The sequence below is a fragment of the Gadus macrocephalus genome, chromosome 7, assembly GCF_031168955.1.
Source record: "Gadus macrocephalus chromosome 7, ASM3116895v1".
NCBI lineage: Eukaryota > Metazoa > Chordata > Actinopteri > Gadiformes > Gadidae > Gadus > Gadus macrocephalus.
Genome location: NC_082388.1, coordinates 6,695,087 through 6,714,606, shown reverse-complemented (window position 1 = coordinate 6,714,606; position 19,520 = coordinate 6,695,087). Strand labels below are relative to the sequence as shown.

General features: G+C 42.6%; 2 protein-coding genes across 8 annotated transcripts in view; both read left to right on the top strand.

The window, feature by feature from the left end:
- The window catches only part of LOC132460732 (transcription factor 15-like), a 271,512-nt gene that overhangs the window by 103,019 nt on the left and 148,973 nt on the right, over positions 1 to 19,520 (top strand). The gene's annotated exons all lie outside the window — the stretch shown is intronic.
- The window catches only part of LOC132460638 (NLR family CARD domain-containing protein 3-like), a 31,890-nt gene that overhangs the window by 10,826 nt on the left and 1,544 nt on the right, over positions 1 to 19,520 (top strand). Inside the window, exons 1-12 of one of the 7 annotated variants that reach the window (XM_060055426.1) lie at positions 4,345 to 4,849; positions 5,798 to 5,894; positions 6,008 to 6,124; positions 6,864 to 6,974; positions 7,050 to 7,166; positions 7,240 to 7,446; positions 7,595 to 7,636; positions 7,764 to 7,798; positions 9,575 to 11,405; positions 12,279 to 12,452; positions 15,265 to 15,438; positions 15,625 to 15,671. In XM_060055426.1, the coding sequence (XP_059911409.1) occupies positions 5,812 to 5,894; positions 6,008 to 6,124; positions 6,864 to 6,974; positions 7,050 to 7,166; positions 7,240 to 7,446; positions 7,595 to 7,636; positions 7,764 to 7,798; positions 9,575 to 11,405; positions 12,279 to 12,452; positions 15,265 to 15,438; positions 15,625 to 15,671 (2,938 nt within the window). In that variant the 5' untranslated portion in view covers positions 4,345 to 4,849; positions 5,798 to 5,811. Of the gene's footprint in view, positions 1 to 4,344; positions 4,850 to 5,797; positions 5,895 to 6,007; positions 6,125 to 6,863; positions 6,975 to 7,049; positions 7,167 to 7,239; positions 7,447 to 7,594; positions 7,637 to 7,763; positions 7,799 to 9,574; positions 11,406 to 12,278; positions 12,453 to 15,264; positions 15,439 to 15,624; positions 15,672 to 19,520 lie in introns of those variants that run through there. The other 6 variants (XM_060055428.1, XM_060055427.1, XM_060055425.1 and 3 more) reach the window with 6 other exon arrangements.

Here is a 19,520-nt window from a genome sequence, read left to right as displayed (position 1 = left end):
TCCCCCGTGACTGGAGTACTAGGGGGCTTTGTATTGATATACTGCAGCCAGACTCCTCTGTGCCTGGGTCCCCACTGACCCTCCCTTGTGTGTTACATTTATTATCTCCTTCATCTAGTGTGACTTCCCCTTTAAATTCCACGTTGTCTGTTATCAGTGGATGCATGTTAGTTGGTTTGTACGGCGGTGGCTCAAGCTTCAGAGGCAAAAGTTGAGCCTCTTCTTCCTTTGTGATTATTTTTCTGGCCACTCGTTGTAATGCGCGCCACCTCTCTCCCTCCATTTCAAACAAAGCTAGCACTAACCTTTCCCTGTCTCTCATCTCTAAGGCCTTTTTTCCACTTCTGTTAGGTTTGTAGTTCCTTATTACTACCTCCATGTCCCTACACATTATTGGATCAAAAGTCCCTCCCATGGGCCATATCGTGTTTGTTTTAGCTGTTCCTTTCTCCCATTTCTCAGAGATCCTTGTTATCTCATCTCTGAGCAATGGATTATTTTTGCTCAAAATCTCTACCGCTGTTGGTGCCATTTTAAATTATTACTATTAATTATTATTAATTTATTTGAGTTTATCCTACTAGTTAGTTTAAATACTTTATTATCTCTAAGCTACAAATGTGAACTCTTCCCAAGCGCTCGTCTCCCTCCCGAAGGTTGGAATGTGGCCCCCACCCTTCACTGTTATCTTTAAGGCTGGCCTGCAGGCTCCTGCTCGTCCCCTGTGTGTTTGCTCGTGCACGTGCAGTTAGAGTCAGCGCGAGGAAGTTTAAGTCAAAGAAGATTTACACATTTATTCAGTACTTCAACAAATTAACTATTCTCTATCCGTCTAATTTATTTATGATTATCAACTACTTCAAACAAATTAACTATTCTCTGTCCGCCTAATTTATTTATGACAGAATCAACAACAAAAAATAAACCGGGTCACTTAATCCTAACACGACTTAAATACAGACAATAAACCGGTTCATACAATTTCTTTATCTTATATTAAAAAAATGTCTGAATTGTTTGTAATTAATTACAAATAAAAGGTTGACCGAGTGTATAAACTGGCCTTTTGGTTAACACATGACCAGTCGGATGAATTATGAATCAACCAGAATTTCAAACAAGAACCTATTGCCACACAGCACCAAGATCAGAGTTACAGACTGGCCCTTTCTTTAGATCCAACACTGCAGCGTGATTGGAAGATTAGCGGGTCAAACTCATTCAAACGGAACGTCAAGCGACAAGCCCATTCTTTTAAAATAATGGCTGAATACATAACCATTCGAACAGATCAAGAACAAACAAGAAACTTCTCAAAACACCAAGATCAGGATTAGCTAATCACCTGAAGCGGTATCCCAACCAAGAGACTTATCTATTCAAAAAGTGCGAGAAGCCTGTTTCCTCAAAATAGCAAGATCGGAATCAGAAATTCACAATCATTGGTGCAGGATCTGCAGGTCAACTGCACCAAGATGAGCATTTAAATTTCACTAGTCAGCATCCCAAGAAAGCTCCTCAAATAAAAACGACTGAATTCATTCCCAACTGACAACTCAACTCCAAATAGGATACTGTCAGAAAAAATCCTACAGGTCTGTTTCTTTCGACCTGCGGGCCTGCTGGCCCTGTCCTTGTTAGAACTTTCCACTAATTCGTTCCTCCACAAGACAGTCACAGGACTTACAGTAAGCCTATTTAACCAAAACACCAAAACACCAAATAACAACAACGCGTATCAAAATAGGGAGCCACAAAAGCGTCTTGGTCATTTAGAACCACAGACGCGCGTATGGCCCATGTGCGCGCGCACGTCAATCTCTCCCGCGGAGCCCCCGTATCTCTCACTCGCTCGTTTATCTATAATTTTAGTTTGTTTGATCAAAGAGACACTTTACCTGCTGCTCGGCGTTCAGGGGGTCGAGGGGTCCGGAGCAAGAATTGACAAAAGACTTTATCGTGCAGAAAAACAACAACGACAACAGCCTGAGTGGGTTTGCAAAGTCACTGCTTGAACTTCGGTCCCAGCCTTACTTTATACACATACAGGAATTTCTTTAATACAATGGAGGTTCCCTTTGTCCCTAATGAGGTTTCCGCCTAGTCAATCTTCGTCTCAGCGTGTTATCAACCGTGCCCTGGTCTGAAGTCCGCAGGGATTAGCCTTGTTAGCCAAAATGACCCAAGGCTGAAAGGTGGAGGTCAACATGACTTGACCCCGCAGTTCCCAGGACATTTCTGTGCACCTACCATCTGCTCTGAACCCAGACTCAGGCGTCATGTGCTTTCCACTATTTAAAATATAAAGCCTATTAATAATCATGGTTTACTATAGAATATACTCACTAATTTCTACCACAGTATCCCGTCTTCAGAACCTTTCATGACCTGCGCTAAAGAAAAATAAGGTGCATCCCCAGCACTTCTAAAAATGCATTCCAGATTGCGTCTCTGTCCCCACCACATTTCAAACCAAACTGACGCCAATGCTTCTGTGGATGAGCGGTGTGCATGCTGTGGACAACTTTAAATGCTAATGGTTCATGTTATGGAGTCTAGATAATTATCCCTAAATCCTGTGATCACCATACTCTAATTCTCCCATACAGGGCTCTCCCCTGTTTTATTACCTCTGGGCTGGTCCCTGCCCTCTCTCTCTGCGTCCACCCTCCTGGGCAATAAACAGAGAAGCTTTCAATGTGCCAGTGGGGGGGGGGGGGGGGGGTTGTTTAGGTGAGACCTGTGGACAGAGACTACAGAGAACTTCAAATATGGCAATAACCAAATTCTATCACTTCAACTAACTAAGAGAGCATGTGGAATCGAGGAGTCCGGAGTAAGTATGACATCAGACTTTATTGTTGAACAAGCAACAACAAAGCCGAGTAGTTTGCAAAGCACTGCCGATCATAAGATCCCAGCCTTTTTATCCTCACAAACGAAGCTGTCCACCATATGGTATGCCCGCCCCCAGACAGTCAGCCATATATTCCTTTAAGCATGTGGTCAACATCCGCAGCTAATCTAAACATTAGGTCAAGGTCAGTACGCCTTGACATCAGACTCTCTGGCGCCGTGTCGGGTTTCATAGTACGCGCTGACCCCAGTCTCTCTAGCGCCGTGTGTCAAGCCTTTGCTATGAATCCAGAGGTGTTTTAGCTGCTTTCTACTATTAATGTATCTATATGATTTATAGGCCTGATAATACTCAGAGTTAACATAAAAAGCAATGGTTAATTTCTCCCATAGGAGTAAAAGAACTCCAAATATGATGTTGTGGAAACTACAAATTTAACAAAGCCTAATAGCCCTAAGAGCCCTTATCTGTACTGCTGGAATATATTATATTTTATGGCACAGGGCCACCACTCAATTACAGTAGAACACACTCTCTATCTGCCTCCTCTGTGCTGTGTATATATACATATATATATTTATATATACAAATGCATATACATATATGTATGTATGTATGTATGTATGTATGTGTATGTGTACATGTGTGTGTGTGTGTGTGTGTGTGTTTGTTGCTCACTAATATGTTTGACATGGTGTAAGCTCAAATAGTGGCTCCCTGAACTCTTTCTCATTATCTCTGTCCCTAAATTCTTCTTGAAACTCTAATGGAAAGGACTATCTCCTGTTTTCTGACCTATTTCCTGTACCCTACCCTCTCTATCTCTGTCTACACAGTACCAGGTTGGAATGTTAGAAGGTTGGCCTTCTCTCTCATACAAAGGGTCATTAAGACTCTTCACCCAGGAGGAAAAAATAGCATCCAAGCGCACATACACGCATGCATTAGTACATATTAGGGTTATTTACAAAAACTGTTAGGATTCATGCAAGTTGGCTTAACTCCTCAGAGTTCGAAATGTATATTGCATTCGTACTCAGTCAACATCTTATCACAATTACAAGTAACTTTACTGTTCCCCCCAGATTTCTATACGCAGTTTTTAAAACCTGCATCTAATTGTCCGTTCCATATCAGTCTGAACTGTAATGGACCCCCCAGATTTCGATACGCAGTTTTAAAACTTGCATCTGTACTATGTCCATTCAATATAAGTTGGACTGAATCGAGGCTTTCACAGGCTGATTCCGAAATGCCCTCACGGGTCCTAAGCTCTATCCAATTCTGGCCTTTTGCTTCCTCTATATGATCTTAACATTTTAGGCAAGGCAAGGCAAGGAATTCTCTGTGATTGTTTAACTTCACGTGAAGTTATGCTTTTCTAATCCCAGGACCGGGACTACGGAGCTATAAGGAGTCTTTAAGACTATATGTTCTGCTCACTTGGTTCTATGGGCCCATGGAAGGTGTAGTAAGCCTCTCGCCTGTCGCTCGACTTCGATGAGTCCCAGCACTCGGCTTTTCCTCAGAATCACGTAGGGGGTCACTTAATTGTCGTGTTCTTTAGAAAGGGTAATCGAATCAGGATTGCTTTTAACTCACTTTATTTGGTAAAGTTTCTGTATGTTAACTATGAAGTAAAAGGAGGGGAATTGTACATACACGCGTGGAGAGACACTAAGCTGGTCATCCGTGGTGATGAGCTGCCAATAGGGTTTCTGGTATCCTCCCGCCTGCGTGCTGTTTAGATACGGAGTAGGCGTTGCCTATATGACACAGTACATGCTCTGATTGGCTATGGTTTGGAGAGCCCGCCTTCGGCATCCTCATATGTGTGATGGTGCTGCCATCTTAATAATAATAATTAATAATTCATTCATTTTCTATAGCGCTTTTCAGTGACTTAAAGACGCTTACAAAATAAAACACGAAGAGGAAGATGACAATCAGGGGGGACAAGCGGAAGATAGCACAACAGAAAACAGAAGCAAGGTGGAGTGTGATAGTAGATAGGGATACGGGTGGTTATGGGTAGGGGAGGTCATAGGCTTGGGAAAAGAGGTACGTTTTTAAACGGGATTTGAATATGGGAAGGGAGGGAGAGTCGCGAACCGGTTGGGGGAGAGAGTTCCAGAGTCGGGGTGCTGTTCGTGAGAAGGCTCTGTCAACAAAGGTTTTAAGTTTGGATCGTCGGACAGTCAGAGTGAGAGTGAAGGAGGATCTGAGGGTTCGGGATCTTGTGGCTACGTGCAGTTATTACAGCTTATATGTTTGGTCCTGCTGCTCTTGTGGCTATGTGCAGTTATTGCACCTATATGCTTATTGGCGTCACAGGACTCAAGCGGTTAATGTTAATTTTTTCAATTGTTATTTAATTTTTCTTCTTATTTAGGATTTGTGTCCATTGGGAACTTTAAAGGTACTTGGGATATAATCTACAGCTGTTATAATTGTGATGTTATGATTACTATTATCATTAGTCAGGAAGACTGCCCTCTTGGTTAGTTAAGGTGTTTAACCCTCATCATGTTCTGGGCCTTGTTCTCTGTGGGCCCGCATCACAAATCTGGTAGTGATGTCATACGACATGCGGAAGTCCATACATGGTCATGCGCTCAAAGCGGTGCAACCAGCCCAGGGAACAGTAGGTATGATATCCACATGGTGGGCTGGATCTTGATCTGACACATTTGAAGCCCTTAGAGACCTCCTGTGCGGGATGATAAATAGTTATTGAAAATGTCTCTGCAGCGTCTCCACATCTTTCACTCACATTGAGAATAACAGGGTCTAGGAATCTGTGTCTAGGAATGACCTGTCCGCCTCTTCTCCAAAGTAAACACTGACAACAGCCCCCTTAATAGGCAGTTTATATAAACGCAGTAAGTAAATAAACTCTGAAAGGCCGTAGAAACAATATGGAGTTGTGTTTTTGTCCAGGTCTCCAGTCTGCTATGGATGAGGAGAGAGAGGAGGGGGGTCCTACCTCTATCACCACTCTGTTTGGGGAACCTGGCCGCCAGAGCGAAGCTAAGAGGTAAGAAGAGGATCTCTCACTGTCTGTGACTGTTGTCCATCTCAGAGCTCAGCGGTGATACATCATGACTCCATCATTAGTCTGAGCAACATCTGTGTTGTGTTGTGTTGAAGCCCAGAGCAGCAGGAGAGAGCAGACTCCCCTGGACCCAGCTGTGTCTCCATGAAGAGTGACTGCTGCATAAATATACCTGTTGACTTCGAAGATGGAAATCAGTCTATTGAGAAGAGGTGAGGATTTAAACAGTGATCGCTCAGAGCTGGTGTGAATGAGAGGAGGGATAAGGCTGTTTTAGTGATGTGTTTGACATGGTGTGAATGAGAGGAGGGATAAGGCTGTTTTAGTGATGTGATTGGCATGGTGTGAATGAGAGGAGGGATAAGGCTGTTTTAGTGATGTGGTCGACATGGTGTGAATGAGAGGAGGGATAAGGCTGTTTAGTGAAGTGGTTGACATGGTGTGAATGAGAGGAGGGATAAGGCTGTTTTAGTGATGTGATTGACATGGTGTGAATGAGAGGAGGGATAAGGCTGTTTTAGTGATGTGGTCGACATGGTGTGAATGAGAGGAGGGATAAGGCTGTTTAGTGAAGTGGTTGACATGGTGTGAATGAAAGGAGGGATAAGGCTGTTTAGTAATGTGGTTGACATGGTGTGAATGAGAGGAGGGATAAGGCTGTTTAGTGATGTGGTTGACATGCGTGAATGAGAGGAGGGATAAGGCTGTTTTAGTGATGTGGTTGACATAGCGATAATGAGAGGAGGGATAAGGCTGTTTTAGTGAAGTGGTTGACATGGTGTGAATGAGAGGACGGATAAGGCTGTTTTAGTGATGTGGTTGACATGGTGTGAATGAGAGGAGGGATAAGGCTGTTTGAGTGATGTGGTTGACATGGTGTGAATGAGAGGAGGGATAAGGCTGTTTTAGTGATGTGGTTGACATGGTTTGATCCCGGTTCTCTATTTCTAGAAGAGAGCAGCAGGAGAGAGCAGACTTCCCTGGACAATGCTGTGTTTCGATGAAGAGTGACCACTCTATGGATCCACTTGTTTACTTTAAAGATCAGTCTATTAAGAAAAGGTGAGGATTTATCAGAGATTATTAAAATACACCATCTATCAAACATCTATAAATCCTGTTTTTTGATTTTTTTAGTAGAGTCCTGCAAGAGAGAGCAGACTCCCCTGGACCCAGCTGTGTCTCCTTGAAGAGTGACAGTTCTATGATTCAACCTGTCACGTTTAAAGATGGAAATCAGTCAATAGAGAAAAGGTATGGATCTAACAGATGTGATAAAGATGCAGCTCTATCAAACGCCCATAAATCCTGGTTCTTGTTTTTCTAGAGGAGTCCAGCAGGAGAGAGCAGACTCCCCTGGACCCAGCTGTGTCTCCATGAAGAGTGACCAGTCTATGGATCCACTTTTTTACTTTAACGATCGGTCTTTTGAGAAAAGGTCAGGATTCATCAGAGGATCCAGCTGTGTCTCCTTGAAGAGTGCCAAGTCAATGGATCAAATTTTTCCCTTTAACAATCAGTCTATTGAGACGAGGTGAGGATTTATCAGAGATTACTAAAATACACCATCTATCACACATCTATAAATTCTTTATTTTATTTTTTTGTAGAGTCCAGCAGGAGAGAGCAGTCTTCCCTGGACCCAGCGGTGTCTCCTTGCAGAGTGACCACTCTATGGATAGACATCCTGGTTTAAAAGATGGAAAAACCTCCAGAGAGGAGAGGTAGGAGTTTCAAACAGACGATGAAAACAGACCAGTTGGTTGTTATCAGACTCTACTGATACTGATGTTTACAAGTTAGGATAAATGAAATAGTGTGTGTGTGTGTGTGTGTGTGTGTGTTCCACAGACATCCCCATGAACCGGCTGATACACTGTTGGACGGTAAGAGACTCTTATTTTGAAAACAGAATGAATAATGATTTTGAAGTGCAGAAGAGACTCTAATTTGTTCTGTTCTGACTAAATGACATAATCTGAGATTTGTTTGCACCCCTACATTTTCAATGTCGAGATATCTTTCCCCAGGTTAGGGTAAGGGTATCAGGTTAAATGGTTTGATCCAGATATGGAATGTTATTGTGGGGGAATAAGGTTAAATAGTTTGATCCAGATATGTAGGGTTATTGTGAAAGTATAAGGTTAAATAGTTTGATCCAGATATGTAGGGTTATTGTGGGGTATCAGGTTAAATGGTTTGATCCAGATATGTAGGGTAATTGTGGGGTATCAGGTTAAATGTTTTGATCCAGATATGTAGGGTTATTGTGGGGTATCAGGTCAAATGGTTTGAACCAGATATGTAGGGTTATTGTGGAGTATCAGGTTAAATGGTTTGATCCAGATATGTAGGGTAATTGTGGGGTATCAGGTTAAATGTTTTGATCCAGATATGTAGGGTTATTGTGGGGTATCAGGTCAAATGGTTTGAACCAGATGTGTAGGGTTATTGTGGGTCTGTCAGGTTAAATGGTTTCATCCAGATATGACCGGTTATTGTGGGTCCATCAGGTTAAATGGTTTGATCCACTCATGTAGGGTAACTCTGGGGTATCAGGTTAAATGGTTTGTTCCAAATGTGTGGGGTTATTGTGGGGGTTTCAGGTTAAATGGTTTGATCAAAACATGTAGGGTAACTCTGGGGTATCTGGTTAAATGTTTTTTTCCAGATATGTAATAATAATAATAATAATGGATTGAACTTATACAGCGCTTTTCTAGACACTCAGAGACGCTTTACAGTGAAGGGGGACCTCACTAACCACCACCAGTGTGTAGCACCCACTTTGGTGCACACATATCTTGTTCCAGATATGTAGGATTATTGTGGGTCTATCAGGTTAAATGGTTTGATCCAAATAAGTAGTGTTTTTGTCGGTCTATCAGGTTACCGAATGATAACAATATGCTTCAAATCAACAGCAGAAAACCTCAGTGGAAGAGATGCAGCACTATCTTGTTATATCAGCATAGCACTCCCAGTTCCCTAATAAGTTGTTGATAATTTTTTTATGTGTAGTGTCAGGACCACTTGGCTCGAGTAGAGCTTACGTAACACAGGGAGACCACGCTGATTATAAAGATGGCACAATTATTTATTTAAAGTACTAAATGCAAAACATTATCAGTAACAGGAAGCCAAATCAAAAAGTGTAGTGCATATCAGTAGTTGTAGTAAAGCAAAGTGAGGTAAAAATGAGGAGTGAAGCTGCAGCCAGCCATTACTCGTCAGGCCATAACAGTAGTGAGAGAGAGCCCGAGCCGACAGGAAAGGCGTCTTTTATCAAGGGAGGTAGAGAGGCACATCCAGCACAGCAAAGCTGGGCGTGACAGTAGGGACCCTAGTTATGCTATTGCAGAGGTTTTGTGCTATTTTGAGTTGTATTAGTGGTTAAAAAATTTCGATTTGTAAGCTTTTGGCGCACCGCCCCTAGCCAATGAGAGTTAGCCATTTGGTTTATTAGCGTCAGACTTAAACTTTAATAATCCTCAAAATGTTTTATCTGTCACGCGCATTTCGTGCTATGACCAACTTTGTCAACCGAAGTTAAAAAGCTACTAAGTAAGTTGTCGTGAAGTTGATCATTTATGAGGAAATATTGAAGTTTCCACTGATTTCACCATCCACTAACTGATGTCTTCTGTTGTTTTCTCATTTAGGATCTGCTGCTGTCGAGTGCCAACTTAAAATCAAGTCTCATTTGAAGAAGAAGTTCAAGTGTGTGTATGAGGGAATTCCTAAAGCAGGACTGCAAACAGGTCTGAACGACTTTTACACAGAGCTCTTCATCACAGAGAGAGGCAGTGGAGAGGTCAACCAGGAACATGAGGTCAGACTGATTGAAACCGCTTCCAGGAAGCTGGCCAAGGAGGAAACACCAATTAAATGTGAAGACATCTTTAAAGCCTTATCTGAACACGATCAACCAATAAGAACAATGCTGACAACTGGAGTGGCCGGCATTGGTAAAACCATCTTAACACACAAGTTCACTCTGGACTGGGCTGAAGGCAAAACCAACCATGACATAGACTTCACATTTCTCCTCACTTTCAGAGAGCTGAATTTACTGAAAGGGAAAGAGTTTAGCTTGGTGGAACTTCTTCATCACTTCTTTATTGAGACCAAAGAAGCAGGAATCTGCAGGTACGAAAGGTTCCAAGTTGTCTTCATCTTGGATGGTCTGGATGAGTGTCGTCTTCCTCTGAACTTCCAGATAAAAACGCATTGGACTGATGTCACAAAGTCCACCTCGGTGGACGTGCTGCTGACAAAGCTCATCAGGGGCGATCTGCTTCCCAAAGCTCGCATCTGGATAACCACACGCCCTGCGGCAGCCAATCAGATCCCTGCTGAGTGTGTTGACATGGTGACAGAGGTGAGAGGGTTTAACGACCCACAGAAGGAGGAGTACTTTAGGAAGAGATTCAGAGAGGATAATCTGGCCAGCACAATCATCTCCCACGTCAAGACATCAAGAAGCCTTCACATCATGTGTCACATCCCAGTATTCTGTTGGATTACTGCTACAGTTCTGGAGGACTTCTTCAAAACATCCCAGACAGGAAAGAAGATGCCCAACACTGTGACTCAGATGTACATCCACTTCCTAGTGATTCAGTCCATGCAGGGGGATAGGAAGTACCATGGGAGAGCTGAAACAGATCCAAACTGGAGTTCAGAGAGCAAGGAGATCATTGTTTCTCTGGGAAAACTAGCTTTTAACCAGCTGGAGAAAGGCAACCTGATATTCTATGAGGAAGACCTGGCCGAGTGTGACATCAATATCAAATCAGCCTCAGTGTACTCAGGAGTGTTCACCCAGATCTTTAAAGAGGAGTGTGGGCTGTACCAGGCCAGGGTGTTCTGCTTTGTCCATCTGAGCATCCAGGAGTTTCTGGCTGCCCTTTATGTCTTTCAGTCCTTCATCAACTCTGGTGTCAATCTGCTCTCAGGAAAACTAAGAAACCCCAGGACAGATCAACTCTTCCTCTACCAGAGTGCTGTGGACAAGGCCTTACAGAGTGAGAACGGACACCTAGACTTGTTCCTCCGCTTCCTCCTGGGCCTCTCTCTGGAGACCCATCAGATTATCCTACAAGGTCTGCTGGGACAGAAAAAAAGTACACCACTGATGACACAGTTTAAAGAAAAGCTCATTGAACTGATAGGAAGAAGCTCCCTGACCAATCAGACAGTCGGTTACATCAAGAAAAAGATAAATGGAGATCTCTCTCCAGAGAGAAGCATCAATCTGTTCTACTGTCTGAATGAGCTGAATGACCATTCTCTAGTGAAGGAGATCGAACAATACCTGTCATCAGAAAGACTCTCCAGAAAATCTCCCTCCCCTGCTCAGTGTTCAGCTCTGTGCTTCATCTTACTGACATCAGAAGAGGACCTGGACGTGTTTGACCTGAATAAATACTCTGCTTCAGAGGAGGGTTTTCTGAGGATGCTGCCAGTGGTGAAAGTCTCCAAAAAATCTCTGTAGGTTCACTAATAACATGTATTACAATACAAACACATGGCTGAGATAACCCCCACTATGAGACTTGTTGTGGAAATACCAAAGATGTCAGAGAACCCGACGTGTTATGCGCCATAACACCAACAGGTGTTATAGGGATTGTTGCCAGCAATTGATTCCCGCTGGAGCCCCGCTGCCCGCTGCCGAGGCACCACCGTCTCAGAAGTGGGCAGTGCGGTGGTGCCTCTCGGCAGCAGGCAGTGGGGCTCCGGCGGGAAACAATCGCTGGCAACAATCCCTTTCTCCCACATGTCGCGGTTCATGTAGGCTATTTCAGGGAGTCAAAGCCAAAGTTCCTTTACCCCAATGCCTTCTCAACCATGGCTGAGATAACTCCCACTACGAGTCTCGTTGTGGAAATACCAGAAGCGTCAGAGAACCAGACGTGTTATGCGCCATAACACCAACAACAGAATGGTTATCCAAATAACAAAGAAGTGTACAACAGTCGTAGCTCATTGTCTCATGGGCGGGCCAAATTCTCTGGGCAGGCAAAGCAGAGAAGGGGAGGCAACATGTTCCCATATGATGACATGAGGGGAAAATTCCAAATCGGTGCGTCTGGGCTTTATTTTTTCAAAGGCAGAGCAGGATACCTAGTGCTCGTTTTACACCTAACCCCATTTCAATCTATTCAGTGACCATAGGAAGGCTAGAGGAACTCATATTGATGTTAGTAAACCTCATAAAGTGAAATTTTCGTGCCATCGGACCTTTAAAGATCCAGGTTATTCATATTATTTACATTTTTTTCATGTATGTAACAAGACTGGTTACAATTCTCCGAACATTTAATCACATTTCCTAACATGTTCTGTTTATTATGTGTAAAGGCTGAATGGCTGTCATCTGTCAGAGAGATGCTGTGAAGCTCTGGCCTCAGTTCTCAGCTCCAACTCCTCTAGTCTGAGAGAGCTGGACCTGAGTAACAATGATCTGCAGGATTCTGGCGTGAAGCTGCTATCTGCTGGACTGGGGAGTCCACACTGTAAACTGGAAACTCTCAGGTCAGTTATCAGTTCTTCTACAAACTGTGTTTGTTAGGAGCCCACTGTTAGTGGGCTCCTAATACAGTACTTGAAAACATTTAAAAAAATCAGCCTTGGTGCTGAATTACAGCCACTACGAGCCAGTCCTACAATGAGCTTTCCACAAATGTGTCGCTTTTTAGAGGTGGGTCAAGGTGGAGGGTGGGGTTGTGGCCCTGAGCAGCTTGGGGCCACAGTACCATGCACTTGTGTTTGTGGATGTATCGCAATGGCGAGGCGCACACAGCTTTTGACCGTCTTCTGTAAATGTTCCAAAACACTACGGGCGCTCCGGTGGGAGTCCTGGAGCTCTGTATCTAAATAATATCATTTCATGCATAGATATCTATATCATATAATATGTTTTATAACGGCCGAAAGCTGTGTGCGCCTTCGGACGATATTATGAATCTCAAACGACTGCATCGGGTTCCCCAACGTCTCTGGTTCTTCCACTTCCAAATCAATCTGAAGTAGACTGAACCGCAACATGGCAGAGAAAGATATTGTTGCCCGCAGTTGTCTCCCGCCGGAGCCCCGCTGCCCAGGCACGACCGCCTCGGCAGCCAGCAGCGGGCAGCGGGGCTCTGGCGGAAGACAATCGCGGGCAACAATCCCTTTCTCCTCCTTGTCGCGGTTCATGTACTTCAGGGAGTCAAAGCCAAAGTTCCTTTCCCCCAATTCCGTCTCAACCATGGCTGAGATAACCCCCACTACATGTCTCGTTGGGGAAATACCAGAGACGTCAGAGAACCCGACGTGTTATGCGCCGAACGGTTTCCAAATACCTAATAAGTGTATAACACTTGTGGCGCTCGCACGGCCGTAGCTCATTGTCTCATTGAAGGGCCAAATTGTCCGGGCGGGCAAAACAGAGAAAGGAGCGGCAACATTTCCCCGTATGACGACATACGGGGAAATTTCCAAATTGGTGCGCCTGAGTTTTGTTTTTTCAAAGGCAGAGCAGGATACCTCGTGCTCGTTTTACACCTAACGCTAGGGGAACTCATTAATATTAGAAAACCTAATAAAGTGAAACTTTCATCCTATGGGACCTTTAATATGTAAGGGATGGTCCACGACTAGGTGGATTTTATCAAACACACGACACGTTATATATTTTATATTTGATGTAACTCAATGTAAGCCCGCTGATATGAGGGTTAGGGGTTGACCTGTTAACTGCTAGTATATTATGAATGTTATGTATTATGTAACCCTGGGCAGCTGATGGGAGCTGAGGAATTGTCATGAGTGAAGACATGGTGATGAGGCTTTACCCGCGCTGTGATCTGAAAAAAATGCACAGCTAACCACTAGAACAGATCACTGGCCGTGGTAAAGCAAAACATATTGTCCTTTATTAACACAATATAAGTTTAGTGTAGTGTTGCTCATGTCCAATGCATTTCTGTTGTTCTTTTCACTGCTGACAAAACACTCCCTGGTACAACACAATGTTAGAACTTGTGAAGAAACGGTATTAGCGTACCAAACACAGCAGACTTCTCCTGACTCTAACCTAACAATATCTCATTGAGTTGTAACTATTGAGAAAGGACCATTTGTTTGTGAAGTGAAGGAAGTTCTGCTGTCTGTAATGATGTCATCTCCCCACTTCCTCTTCCCAGAGCTCTCAAGATTTGAACTGAGTTCAGAGTGAGATTTTGCGGCGGCGGCGGCGGGGGGCAGGGGGTATATTAATATCTGACTGCATACAAATGTGTCCACAGACATGGTGACTAATGTATGATAGTAAGCATTATTGGCCCTTAACACTAAAATTCAGAAACACCACTGCCTCAAAAGGATATTGGCCTAAGCAACACCAGTAGAGGCATATACTTTTCCCTGAACTTTTAAACGTTGCAAACGTTGCAAAAACATAATTATATATTTATGTGGCATTCAATCCAATGCTTAAAATATATCTGTGGCATTAAGTAGGCCAATGCTGTGGTAAAGTGTGCATAGTATGACCAAGTATTACTTTCTGTTCAATAGATAGAACTTTATCAATCCCCTGTAGGAATTTTTTTTTAATGTTTGTATCTATAATGGTAAAAAAATAATGATAAAAAAATAAACAAAAAACATGACGGTAACTCTAAAGTCACACCTTGCAATCTGAAGGCTCTACTTAACCACTCCCCCTACTCACTTCCCCCAATGCAAAGCTAACAGTACTGAGTAGGGGAGGGCATAGTCTAACTAGTTTGTGAACGACCCAGAGGAACGCAATGCAAATTCAATGTGAACATGTATGAGGCTTTAATAAAATCCCGGACGATTTTGAAATTCCGCCGGACATTTTATTTTTTTTAAGTGTCTCAAAAAGAGGGCATGTCCGGGCAAAAGAGGACGTCTGGTTACCCTACGTACGGGGAACCCATTTGATTCCTAACTGTTCCACTGTTAAATAGCGGCACAAGTTGGTGGGCGCTCTCCTGGTAATTTCTCTGCCTGAGAAATACGAAGTGTGGCGTGGGAGTGTGTGCATGGGTTGAATTGCGTGTGTCTCACGCCGAATGCGTGAGACTTGAGAGCCGTGTCTTCCTGTTCTCAGACAAGGTGACACACATTTGTCTCCATAAAGTATCAATAAAGCTTTTACTTGTCCTTAATATGAAATGAATACACTTTATAAATGTGGGTACTTTTGTACGAACTGCTCTGAACCAGATATAATAAATGGTGTGATTGTAGCCAATGTGTGTGTGTGTGTGTGTGTGTGTGTGTGTGTGTGTGTGTGTGTGTGTGTGTGTGTGTGTGTGTGTGTGTGTGTGTGCAGGTTGTCTGACTGCCTGGTCACACAGGAAGGCTGTGCTTCTCTGGCCTCAGCTCTGAGCTCCAACCCCTCCCATCTGAGAGAGCTGGACCTGAGCTACAATCACCCAGGAGACTCAGGAACTGCGCTGCTCTCTGCTGGACTGGAGGATCCAAGCTGGAGACTGGACACTCTCAGGTATGGAGAGGACAGCTTACCACTCAGGGACAAAGTCTCCTGCAAGGATTCAAGCCACTGCTAAATGAAGCGGTTTGAAAAGGCAGCTGTAACTCATGTTGTATAGAAAGTGATGAGACAGCAGATGATGAAGGTGAATGTTTCAACATGCTGCTCTCCCCTCCCCCCCCCCCCCCCCCCCCCCAGTGTGGAGCATGGTGGATGGTGGAGGGTGAAACCAGGACCACAGAGGTGTAAGTGTCTGTTTAGTTTGATTCATCAAGACACACATATATGTATGTATGTACATATGTATTATGAGGGGCCGCCTGGGACAGAATTCATACTTGGTTTTACACCAGGGGCGAGGCTAGCCCATTTTTAGGGGTGCTGAAGCACCCCTAAAAAGGGGCTCAGCACCCCTAAAACTTGGGAGTAAGAAATGTTGTTATTCTAAAAAAATGTGAAGAAAGATTGTCTTTGAAATTGTTAAATAATGTCCAAAACATACTCTGTAGTTTGTGGTTTAAAAGGAATATGTTAAGGACGAAAATGAAAACATCCCCGCTTAGCAAATGGTATCATCCTCTTCTCACCCACTCCTTCTCTTCTGTACCTGCAACGCTCCGGTGAGTGCTGGAGTCCAGGCACCGTTTACCAGTTAGCTCGGTAGCCCGGTTAGCACCAATAGCACGGCTACCGTCGAACTGGAGCGGTCCATTTATTAAGCAAAAACAGCAGCGCCACAAGTACCTGTGTAGTGCGTACGTGTGTCTCTGTTGTTAAAGTTTATCGTTACTTTGAGACTCGTTTTAACAATCGGGAGTCATGTCAACATGACGTCAGGCGTGTCTTTTCTGGTGTGTGTGTGTGCGTGTGTGTGTGTGTGTGTGTGTGTGTGTGTGTGTGTGTGTGTGTGTGTGTGTGTGTGTGTGTGTGTGTGTGTGTGTGTGTGTGTGTGTGGGTGGGTGGGTGGGTGGGTGGTCATGGAAACATGAAGCCCTGCCGGTGGTGCGGCGTTTGGACCCAAGTGAAAACATACGTGTGTACAGCTGAAAAACGAAACGACATAGCACTGTATACCACCAGTATGTGTGAAAACACTCACTGTGGCTTTTTTAATAAATTGTTATTTATTCATAGATTTATATCAGTTATTTTTCAGTTGTGTCTGACTATCAAACTAGACAATAATTAAAGTTAAATGTTTTTCTTTTGCTGTATTCATTCATGTTTTACAGAGGATTTAACCTGAACCAGGCTTTGCAACAATAATAATCACATAACATTCATGCAGGCAGGCGTAGTAGTATATGCTAACTCCTAGCGTTACACTCTGTGTGTGTGTGTGTGTGTGTGTGTGTGTGTGTGTGTGTGTGTGTGTGTGTGTGTGTGTGTGTGTGTGTGTGTGTGTGTGTGTGTGTGTGTGTGTGGCCTGCCAGTGAGCAATGGACATACGACAATTCTTTAAAAGAAAAAAGACGGATTCAGGTGAGAGACTAGGGATCTTCTTTTTCTTTTTTTTCTGAAAAGTGTTAAGCTAAAGTAACATAAATATAAACCAGCTATCTCTATGTTGTATCAAATTACTTATGTAGGCAAAGGTCCCCTGCTTTCTTTCTTTTTTCAAACCCGCAATGGAGAACAGCTTCTCTTGTGAAAGGAATTTGTGATTAAAACATTATTGTGTTTCTAAGCCCAATAATAATAATAATAAATATATTTTAAATGACACGCCTCTGTGTGGCTTTGATCATATTCTTAGAATCTGTAAATGGTCTCCATAAAAAAAATGCCTTGACAATACCAGTTAGCAGCTGTACATGTGAGCGGTCTTTTAGTGCCTTGCGTCGGCTCCATACATGGCTCAGGAGGACCATAGGTCAAAGCAGACTCCAGCACCTAGCTGTGATGTCCATTGAGTAGGAGTTGCTTGAAAGAATTGAACACCAAAGGGTCATTGACAGGTTTGCCACCCTCAAAGTTCGGCGACATAGATTAACTCTCCCAAAGTAGAGTGTATTACCTGCATACATGGAAGAGCCAGATGGTGATTCAGGGGAAGTACTATCAAAGATTTCCCTCTCTTTCTTTTTGTATATATTCAATTTCTAAGTATTTTCAAGTCCTGGGTAAAGTATTTTTTACTTTTTGGGTTTACCTTCTTTTTCTTGCTCTAGATGTGAAGCTTGTTTTATGAAAGTTCAGACAGGTGTGCAACCAAGTAGATTAGAGATGGCCATTTGTAAATAATTTGCAGAAGATGACTTGCATTTTGTTGTCCAAGTACCTGTTACTTTGTTCAATGACAATAAAATTGAATCTTATCTAATCTAATCTAATCTAATGACTGTTGATACAAAATGAGGCACATGGAGTTAACGGTCAGTAAAACCAGCTGAGTGAAGAGAGTTTTGTGTTTGTTACAGGGGGCTGTGTGAACTGTCACAATAAAGATGGTGCTCTGGAAAGGGCTCCAAAAAAAGAAAAACTTTTTTTGAGTTAGTTGAACCAATGTTAAAATGATAAAGTTATTTTTCAATAGACATATTTTTAGTTTTTGTGTGAAAAAAGGGTGGGTGGTGTGGCAGTGGGGCTCATTGAGTGCTCAGCACCCCTAAAGCTCTGACCCTAGAATCGCCCCTGTTTTACACAAACTATTATAATCTTGCATATACACCAGTATACTCATACACACACACTCTATTATAATCCTTTTACATATATGTATGAGAGTGTATAGAAGTGTATGTGGGAGAGTATAGTAGTGTATGTGAGAGAGAATAGTAGTGTAAGTGAGAGAGTATAGTAATGTGTGAGGGAGCATATACAGTAGTTGGGTATGTGAGAGTGTAGAGCTGTGTATGTGAGAGAGTATAGTAGTGTATATGAAAGAGTATAATTGTTTATGCAACTATATTATTTAGATATAGAGCTCCTTGACTCCCGCCAGAGCTCCCGGAGTGTTCTAGATTAGAATATTTTATAAAACGGATGATATTTTGAATCCTAAACAACTGCGTTGACATTTCTGACGTCTCTGGTACATCCACAACACGTAGAGACTGGCCAGGGATTAGAATGAATTGGCGGTCACAAGAGAAAGCCTCTCTCAATTTCAGGCGACCACGTGAACAAGCGACCAAATCATTTTTTTGTGCGAACGCAGCATAAGAAAATCTCTGCAAATTCCAGAGTGAAATGACGGCTCAGTATTTGAGTGCCAGAAGCTACGATTTACATTTTTACATTTAGGGCATTTAGCAGACGCTTTTATCCAAAAGCCCGCCTCTTCTGTCAGCCAATCAGGAACTGAGAAATCAAACTCGCTTCCGTTTCAGTCAAACTCTCTCACACACACTACTATACTCTCTCACACACAATGCTATTCTCTCTCACACACACTACTATACTCGCTCACACACAATACTATTCTCTCTCACACACACTACTATACTCTCTCACATACACAACTATACACTCTCATATATACATGTAAAAGGAGTACCATAGTGTGTGTTTATGAGTATACTGGTGTATGCAAGATTATAATAGTGTGTGTAAGACCAAGTATGAATTCTGTCCCAGGCGGCCGCTCATAATGTATACATGTATGTACGTATACATGTACATATGTATGTATACATTTTTACATTGATTTATATATATACATATCTGTATTTATGTATGCATGTATGTTTATGTATACATATATGTAAATGTGTATAGATGTGTACATGTATGTATATGTTTGTATGTATACTTGTATGTATACATGTATATATGTATGTACTTAAGTATACATGTATATGTGTACATGTATGTATATACACACATATGTATATGTATAGATATATATATGTATATACACAAACCATAAGTTTATTTACAGCCTGTATGTGTACACATGACTTATGATGTTTATTTGTAGGTGTCTATCTGTACATGTCTAGTTACATATAATATGTATGCATGAGTACATATCTATGTATATATAGTAAGAATGTATGAGTACATGGGTATGTATGTATGTATAGTATTTATGTATGAGGTCATATCTATGTATATATGAACCAGTTATATGGTTCATCAGTTAATCTCCA